Genomic DNA, 8,488 nt, shown 5'->3' with positions numbered 1-8,488 from the left:
TCCCTGGCTGCGACCAATAGAGGCGCTCGTATAATGCATGTGCCCTTTTGTGCCATGAAAGTTTTCTGCGATCACAGGAACTAAAGCTTTTAGAATAAAAAACAAACAAACAAAAAACCACTTTCATTCTTAATATTGCCATTCAGAACACTTTATTTAGGGAAGACACAGATGTGGTATATTAGTTTTCTTGTGTCCTTATATATCCCCTAACGCTCTCTGCATTCTGTCCATTTTGTCGGCTTCTGCTTCGAGAGTCTGTAGTAGAGTAGATTCCCAATGAACACAGATCAACTCCTTTGCATTGATGTAAATCTCATCTTGTCAGTTCTAAGGCTCACAGACCTCGGAGCCATGTTCATTTGTTGGGGCTCTTGAAGGTTTGCACATACAACAAAGACTCTTTAAGCCTGACATCAAGCCACCTACAAAACTGGATGTGAAAAGTGTCCTGCAGGGGTGCAAGAACTGATAAAAAATCAGCATGAAGAGCATCGATATGGTATAACCCACCAGGAGCAGTGCGACCAAAAAAGTGCTACCTATGAGCGAGTAAACATCTGTTTGATAGATGTACCATAGGAAAATCAGGACGGCGTTTTCAATATGTCTGAGCATATAATACATGGTGATGCGACACCAATTGTTTGATTTGGTAATCAGGTCGGGCTCACTGAGCTCGACCTGAATCGGACACCAGCAGAAAATGCTCGTCACAGAGTACAGGATGTTCAGTACAGCACGCTCAGTAGCAGTCCTACACTTGCTCAAACCATTCTTGTTTCCCGATGACTTATTCTTCCAAAAACTGATCCATGAGTAGAGCATAAAAGCCAACAGATTTAAGGCCACCACACACAGGGTCCATGTTTTGAAAACGGAGCTGAAGAGGCCAAGCACGACGACTCTGCAGGAAATCTCAAGGAATCTCCAAAGCAATAAGCAGAGGTAGGCAGCTGGTCGAAAGGTGAAATCATAGTCCTCGTAATTAATTCGAATGGCCAGGATGTTGCACTGTAACGCTCCATACGTAACGGACAGCAGAGAGATACTCATAAGCATGCCTGAAGAAAATCAGAAAAGGAAAGGACAATTCCAATTAGTAAACATAAAGATAAATGTATGTGTAAATGATATGCATTTATGAAGAAAAAGTATAGTTCTTCATCACTGGGGCATTTCTGCACATACAATTTGTGTGTGACTATATTGACAAAGAAACGACAAAGAAATGTTGTCTTACATCTGCATAGGCTTATATGCTGTTGTGAGATGGAAATATACAGCTGTAGTATCAGTTGAGGTGCTGACCCAAAGAAAGCTTGGATGAAGGAGGCCCAACGGAAAGCAGAACTGTGTTTGGACAGCAGCATATCAACGCGACCAACCTCCTGTTCCACCTCAACCCAACCGCCATCTTCAGACAGCTGCTTCCTCTTAATGAGGGTGTCGTATGGATCCTCTGATTTTCCATTAATGAAGTAAAGGCGGAGAACTTGCACACACCTGCAAAGTACAGGAAAAAATAGGGTTCACTCATTATTAACACTGGACAGAACATTACAGCCACATGGGGTGAGGTTCCGTTTAACACAATGAAAACTATTACTGCCCTGCATCATTAGATAAATGCTTTCACCCAAACCTGACCCAAAACATAACGCCTTTTATTCGTCTTTCCAGCCCCCTGTATATCTCCGGTTCAAATATAATCTGGCCAAGAAGCACACATAAAACCATAAACTCAATAGTGACTGAGATTTTAGATTCAACTCAAACTCTATGTATTTAAATGATATCTCGGTATGTATCGCTTATCTACAAAACACAATCATTCCCTTCAAAATATCCCCTGTTCCCACTCTTTGTACTATCAGAGCTACAAATATTAAATGGAACGCCTTTTACCCATCTAAAATGAGAACACGTTTGTTGTCCGGGTTTAGTGGGAGGGAGTCAGTGAAAATTCGATCCATTTTTAAGGGGCCTGAAACCTATGAACTCTGACGGCACATGAAACCTCGTAACATTAAGTTGCAACGGATCACATTGTGATAACTTGTAAGCAGATGCCATATACAAAATCTGTGACAGTTGTATTTGATTGCTTTATTCATCTATTGATTCCTAATTGCTCACAAGAGCAGAGCATCTTTTCCTTCTGTAGAAATATGCTTTAATCTGTGTTATTGGTGATTTCATTCTAAATGGTCTTTGTGAAATATTTTGTCTATCCCTTATTGTAACAGCGCTATGGAATCTGCGGGCACTATATAAATAAATGGCATGGAATCATCAGCGGGTTTCATTTCTTTTACAATAGACAGTGTGCCATGTACCTAATGCACTGGCTCACCGATGTGGTATGTATCTAAATACAGGGCACCTTCCCTCCTCACTCACCTGAACAGAGGTCCCAGCTGCAGGAGATGAAACAGATGTTCCAGGGATCTGTCATCAAAGAATTCCATGTGGAAGCAGACAAAACAGATCTGTACCAGAAGGCAGGGCAGAAGACAGAATAGGAGGGTCAAGTACAACCAAATTCTGTGCACTGCAGTGCTGTATGTGCTGCTCAAGTACAGGCCTAAGATTGTCTCTGCTACATATAGAAACAGAGAAATCAAAATTGAGCGAGGGAATTTCATGGTCGCTCAGCTTGAGTGCGGACACTCAGAAACAACGCGTAGCAAACAGCTACTTTTGAGAAATAACAGCGTCAGGCAAGCAGGAGTGCACGAAACACTATCCAACCATCAACTGACCTAGCCCAGCTGCTGCTTTCCCTATAGCTTACAGTGACATCACAATCACTTTGTGATGTCATAATGCTGATAATGTAACAGCTGGCTGTCAGCAGCATGTGTGATTTTAGCAGTTATTTAAATAGTTATATGTTTTCAACAAAGTGTATTATTGTATTATCTTTTGCCGTTTTTGAAATAAAGCAGTTTACTTCAATGGAACACAGAGGACTAACTACATAAGGGAAATGGTGCTTTTATTAAGAGCCGATGGAAGTGAACATAGTAGCCAACTGAAGCACTAGACTAAGGGTGTAACTAGAAACCACAGGGCCCTGGCGCAAAAATTGCCCGGGTCCTCCCAACAGCTGGTATGTAGTGGTGTGATAATACACCATGCATGGCATAGGTTTAACAACACATTTCAAGGGAACATTGTCTCAGAAAGTGCAAAATGATGCGCTTTTCTGCTTAAACTTATGAGCATAAATCAGAACCCTAAAGATTTGTCCCAGAGTTTCTGGGTGAAGGACCACTACCTTGGGTCTCCAGTCGACCTTCTTCTTTCTCCACTCCCCCTATTTCACACTTATCAGGAGCTAGCCCTACCCCTTACATGGCTTGCCTTGCCTTCAAACGCAGCTAGCTGCATACAAAGGTGCTTTTAAATTGTACTTGCTAGTTGTCCACCGATTCCTTGCTTTGTCCTATGTGCATATTGGTCATTTGAAAACACACCTCAACACATGAATTCATATGTTTTTTTAGCGTGTTCTTCCCTTTCCAAATTTTTTTAGCCATAATGTTCTTACAACAGGTAAGAAACCTTAATGATACTCAGCCTTAAAAGGGAAACTGCTGTTAAAAAAATTCCAGTTGACTTAATATATCTGATCATTACAGGTGCCTCTATCAAAAATCGTTTGTGAAACATTATTACTCACAAGGTTCTTGAGCCAGTAGACCCTTGATAATTACCACACTAACAGTGCAGGATTTTCAGATAATGCCGAAAAGTGTTACTATACAAAAAGCATCAGTGAGTTCTCGTTAACCTTGCATACTCACTGTAACGGGTTCACCAAGAGAGCTGTAGTAACTCCCAGAGATCACCCACATGTATCCTCCTGTTGTCCCCGGAATCACTTCCAGCACCAGTCAGCATGCGCACCTTGGAACCCTGCTATGTGTACCCAATAAGTAGACATACAACTACCTTGAACTAAGTACAGCAGGAATGAACAGTTTATTGTAGTAAAACATAGACTGATATAGCCACAGAACTTCATTAACATAAATTAACAGATACATGCATACAGCCCAACCTTTAATCCCCAATCAGCAATCCTATTGATGGGATTAATTAAACAATGGAGTTCCTGCCTGTTTGGCAGCCAGGCTGGAGCCATCTCTGACTACCTTGGGGCCTTGTATGACAGGTCATTCTGTCACACTCACAATGAGTTTCAGGAGTTTTAATAACTAAAATAACTAATATATATATATATATATATATATATATTTAAATATATAGTAGATTTTACTCCCAAAACCCTGGGCTCTAGGATTTAAAAAAAAACCCTGAGAGCTATTCTTCAATAATTACAGAAACAACTACTGTTGATGGAGAATGGAGAGAGGTCCCTATTTAGCTATTAACTGTATTTTGTATCATACTTTGTTACCTAGTTTGATGTCTGTCAAAGTAACAAGTAGCTGGCATATAGCCGCCTATCTGCTAGCAACTACCAGTTTGCAGCTTGTAACCATATAAAACAGTTGGTAGCTACAGGCAGTCCATCCTGAATGTAGTTCACCAAGGGCATTCAGTTTTCATTTCAAATACACCCAACAAATTTAGAGCTTCAAATACTTGTTGAGCAGGTATCAAAAAGAGATCCCTTAAAGCTGTAATTCTTGTGTTTATACTGAGGATAACAATTCCATGCATTAAAAAAAAAAAAAAAAACAGAAAACCTATTGGCATACACTTCTGATGCTTAATATTAGACTTGTGCATTCGTATTCGGGAGAACATGAAAACAAATGGTGAGTTTGTTGAAACAGAAAACCAAATAAACTAACATGGTGGCCAGTAAAAATAGACGAATCTTCGTGTTCATCTTTGTTAATACCTCTTAGCTGGTCTCCTTGGTCCCGTCCCTACCTATCTTGTCTACGTAGCATCGCAGGAGTTAACTTGAATGAGAATCCGTAGGATCGCCCCTGGAGCTAAAAGTTCGTAAGAGCGACTCTCTTGGTTGATGCCAGAGGAGCTCCCTGGCTGCGACCAATAGAGGCGCTCGTATAATGCATGTGCCCTTTTGTGCCATGAAAGTTTTCTGCGATCACAGGAACTAAAGCTTTTAGAATAAAAAACAAACAAACAAAAAACCACTTTCATTCTTAATATTGCCATTCAGAACACTTTATTTAGGGAAGACACAGATGTGGTATATTAGTTTTCTTGTGTCCTTATATATCCCCTAACGCTCTCTGCATTCTGTCCATTTTGTCGGCTTCTGCTTCGAGAGTCTGTAGTAGAGTAGCTTCCCAATGAACACAGATCAACTCCTTTGCATTGATGTAAATCTCATCTTGTCAGTTCTAAGGCTCACAGACCTCGGAGCCATGTTCGTTTGTTGGGGCTCTTGAAGGTTTGCACATACAACAAAGACTCTTTAAGCCTGACATCAAGCCACCTACAAAACTGGATGTGAAAAGTGTCCTGCAGGGGTGCAAGAACTGATAAAAAATCAGCATGAAGAGCATCGATATGGTATAACCCACCAGGAGCAGTGCGACCAAAAAAGTGCTACCTATGAGCGAGTAAACATCTGTTTGATAGATGTACCATAGGAAAATCAGGACGGCGTTTTCAATATGTCTGAGCATATAATACATGGTGATGCGACACCAATTGTTTGATTTGGTAATCAGGTCGGGCTCACTGAGCTCGACCTGAATCGGACACCAGCAGAAAATGCTCGTCACAGAGTACAGGATGTTCAGTACAGCACGCTCAGTAGCAGTCCTACACTTGCTCAAACCATTCTTGTTTCCCGATGACTTATTCTTCCAAAAACTGATCCATGAGTAGAGCATAAAAGCCAACAGATTTAAGGCCACCACACACAGGGTCCATGTTTTGAAAACGGAGCTGAAGAGGCCAAGCACGACGACTCTGCAGGAAATCTCAAGGAATCTCCAAAGCAATAAGCAAAGGTAGGCAGCTGGTCGAAAGGTGAAATCATAGTCCTCGTAATTAATTCGAATGGCCAGGATGTTGCACTGTAACGCTCCATACGTAACGGACAGCAGAGAGATACTCATAAGCATGCCTGAAGAAAATCAGAAAAGGAAAGGACAATTCCACTTAGTAAACATTAAGATAAATGTATGTGTAAATGATATGCATTTATGAAGAAAAAGTATAGTTCTTAATCACTGGGGCATTTCTGCACATACAATTTGTGTGTGACTATATTGACAAAGAAACCACAAAGAAATGTTGTCTTACATCTGCATAGGCTTATATGCTGTTGCGAGATGGAAATATACAGCTGTAGTATCAGTTGAGGTGCTGACCCAAAGAAAGCTTGGATGAAGGAGGCCCAGCGGAAAGCAGAACTGTGTTTGGACAGCAGCATATCAACGCGACCAACCTCCTGTTCCACCTCAACCCAACCGCCATCTTCAGACAGCTGCTTCCTCTTAATGAGGGTGTCGTATGGATCCTCTGATTTTCCATTAATGAAGTAAAGGCGGAGAACTTGCACACACCTGCAAAGTACAGGAAAAAATAGGGTTCACTCATTATTATCACTGGACAGAACATTGCAGCCACATGGGGTGAGGTTCCGTTTAACACAATGAAAACTATTACTGCCCTGCATCATTAGATAAATGCTTTCACCCAAACCTGACCCAAAACATAACGCCTTCTATTCGTCTTTCCAGCCCCCTGTATATCTCCGGTTCAAATATAATCTGGCCAAGAAGCACACATAAAACCATAAACTCAATAGTGACTGAGATTTTAGATTCAACTCAAACTCTATGTATTTAAATGATATCTCGGTATGTATCGCTTATCTACAAAACACAATCATTCCCTTCAAAATATCCCCTGTTCCCACTCTTTGTACTATCAGAGCTACAAATATTAAATGGAACGCCTTTTACCCATCTAAAATGAGAACACGTTTGTTGTCCGGGTTTAGTGGGAGGGAATCAGTGAAAATTCGATCCATTTTTAAGGGGCCTGAAACCTATGAACTCTGACGGCACATGAAACCTCGTAACATTAAGTTGCAACGGATCACATTGTGATAACTTGTAAGCAGATGCCATATAAAAAATCTGTGACAGTTGTATTTGATGGCTTTATTCATCTATTGATTCCTAATTGCTCACAAGAGCAGAGCATCTTTTCCTTCTGTAGAAATATGCTTTAATCTGTGTTATTGGTGATTTCATTCTAAATGGTCTTTGTGAAATATTTTGTCTATCCCTTATTGTAACAGCGCTATGGAATCTGCGGGCACTATATAAATAAATGGCATGGAATCATCAGCGGGTTTCATTTCTTTTACAATAGACAGTGTGCCATGTACCTAATGCACTGGCTCACCGATGTGGTATGTATCTAAATACAGGGCACCTTCCCTCCTCACTCACCTGAACAGAGGTCCCAGCTGCAGGAGATGAAACAGATGTTCCAGGGATATGTCATCAAAGAATTCCATGTGGAAGCAGACAAAACAGATCTGTACCAGAAGGCAGGGCAGAAGACAGAATAGGAGGGTCAAGTACAACCAAATTCTGTGCACTGCAGTGCTGTATGTGCTGCTCAAGTACAGGCCTAAGATTGTCTCTGCTACATATAGAAACAGAGAAATCAAAATTGAGCGAGGGAATTTCATGGTCGCTCAGCTTGAGTGCGGACACTCAGAAACAACGCGTAGCAAACAGCTACTTTTGAGAAATAACAGCGTCAGGCAAGCAGGAGTGCACGAAACACTATCCAACCATCAACTGACCTAGCCCAGCTGCTGCTTTCCCTATAGCTTACAGTGACATCACAATCACTTTGTGATGTCATAATGCTGATAATGTAACAGCTGGCTGTCAGCAGCATGTGTGATTTTAGCAGTTATTTAAATAGTTATATGTTTTCAACAAAGTGTATTATTGTATTATCTTTTGCCGTTTTTGAAATAAAGCAGTTTACTTCAATGGAACACAGAGGACTAACTACATAAGGGAAATGGTGCTTTTATTAAGAGCCGATGGAAGTGAACATAGTAGCCAACTGAAGCACTAGACTAAGGGTGTAACTAGAAACCACAGGGCCCTGGCGCAAAAATTGCCCGGGTCCTCCCAACAGCTGGTATGTAGTGGTGTGATAATACACCATGCATGGCATAGGTTTAACAACACATTTCAAGAGAACATTGTCTCAGAAAGTGCAAAATGATGCGCTTTTCTGCTTAAACTTATGAGCATAAATCAGAACCCTAAAGATTTGTCCCAGAGTTTCTGGGTGAAGGACCACTACCTTGGGTCTCCAGTCGACCTTCTTCTTTCTCCACTCCCCCTATTTCACACTTATCAGGAGCTAGCCCTACCCCTTACATGGCTTGCCTTGCCTTCAAACGCAGCTAGCTGCATACAAAGGTGCTTTTAAATTGTACTTGCTAGTTGTCCACCGATTCCTTGCTTTGTCCTATGTGCATATTGGT

The 8,488-nt window shown here is 41.2% G+C and overlaps 2 protein-coding genes across 2 annotated transcripts; both read right to left on the bottom strand.

Annotated features, from left to right (window-relative positions):
- Window positions 1-297: 297 nt before the first annotated feature.
- On the bottom strand, window positions 298-2,648 carry LOC128475167 (endoplasmic reticulum membrane adapter protein XK-like). The gene is made up of 3 exons (XM_053457638.1): window positions 2,404-2,648; window positions 1,244-1,506; window positions 298-1,064 (listed from the first exon to the last, which is right to left on the bottom strand). Exons 1-3 carry the CDS (start codon window positions 2,646-2,648, stop codon window positions 331-333), a joined length of 1,242 nt encoding a protein of 413 aa, XP_053313613.1. The 3' UTR covers window positions 298-330.
- A 2,703-nt stretch (window positions 2,649-5,351) lies between these two features.
- On the bottom strand, window positions 5,352-7,669 carry LOC128473760 (endoplasmic reticulum membrane adapter protein XK-like). Its single transcript, XM_053456000.1, has 3 exons — window positions 7,425-7,669; window positions 6,265-6,527; window positions 5,352-6,085 (listed from the first exon to the last, which is right to left on the bottom strand). The coding sequence occupies exons 1-3, from the start codon at window positions 7,667-7,669 to the stop codon at window positions 5,352-5,354; spliced, it is 1,242 nt and encodes a 413-aa protein (XP_053311975.1).
- Window positions 7,670-8,488: the final 819 nt, after the last annotated feature.

This window comes from Spea bombifrons, chromosome 2 (genome assembly GCF_027358695.1).
Source record: "Spea bombifrons isolate aSpeBom1 chromosome 2, aSpeBom1.2.pri, whole genome shotgun sequence".
Taxonomy (NCBI): domain Eukaryota; kingdom Metazoa; phylum Chordata; class Amphibia; order Anura; family Pelobatidae; genus Spea; species Spea bombifrons.
The sequence above is the reverse complement of the archived record's forward strand: the minus strand, read 5'-3'. Positions and strand labels throughout refer to the sequence as shown.

What these genes read in the sequence shown, in the direction of transcription:
- LOC128475167 (XM_053457638.1), bottom strand. Translation starts at nt 2,648, where the DNA reads ATGAAATTCCCTCGCTCAATTTTGATTTCTCTGTTTCTATATGTAGCA. An exon ending in CAGCTGGGACCTCTGTTCAG is followed by an intron (nt 1,507 to 2,403) that starts GTGAGTGAGGAG and finishes TGTACTTTGCAG; the next exon opens with GTGTGTGCAAGTTCTCCGCC. An exon ending in GCATATAAGCCTATGCAGAT is followed by an intron (nt 1,065 to 1,243) that starts GTAAGACAACAT and finishes GATTTTCTTCAG; the next exon opens with GCATGCTTATGAGTATCTCT.
- LOC128473760 (XM_053456000.1), bottom strand. Translation starts at nt 7,669, where the DNA reads ATGAAATTCCCTCGCTCAATTTTGATTTCTCTGTTTCTATATGTAGCA. An exon ending in CAGCTGGGACCTCTGTTCAG is followed by an intron (nt 6,528 to 7,424) that starts GTGAGTGAGGAG and finishes TGTACTTTGCAG; the next exon opens with GTGTGTGCAAGTTCTCCGCC. An exon ending in GCATATAAGCCTATGCAGAT is followed by an intron (nt 6,086 to 6,264) that starts GTAAGACAACAT and finishes GATTTTCTTCAG; the next exon opens with GCATGCTTATGAGTATCTCT.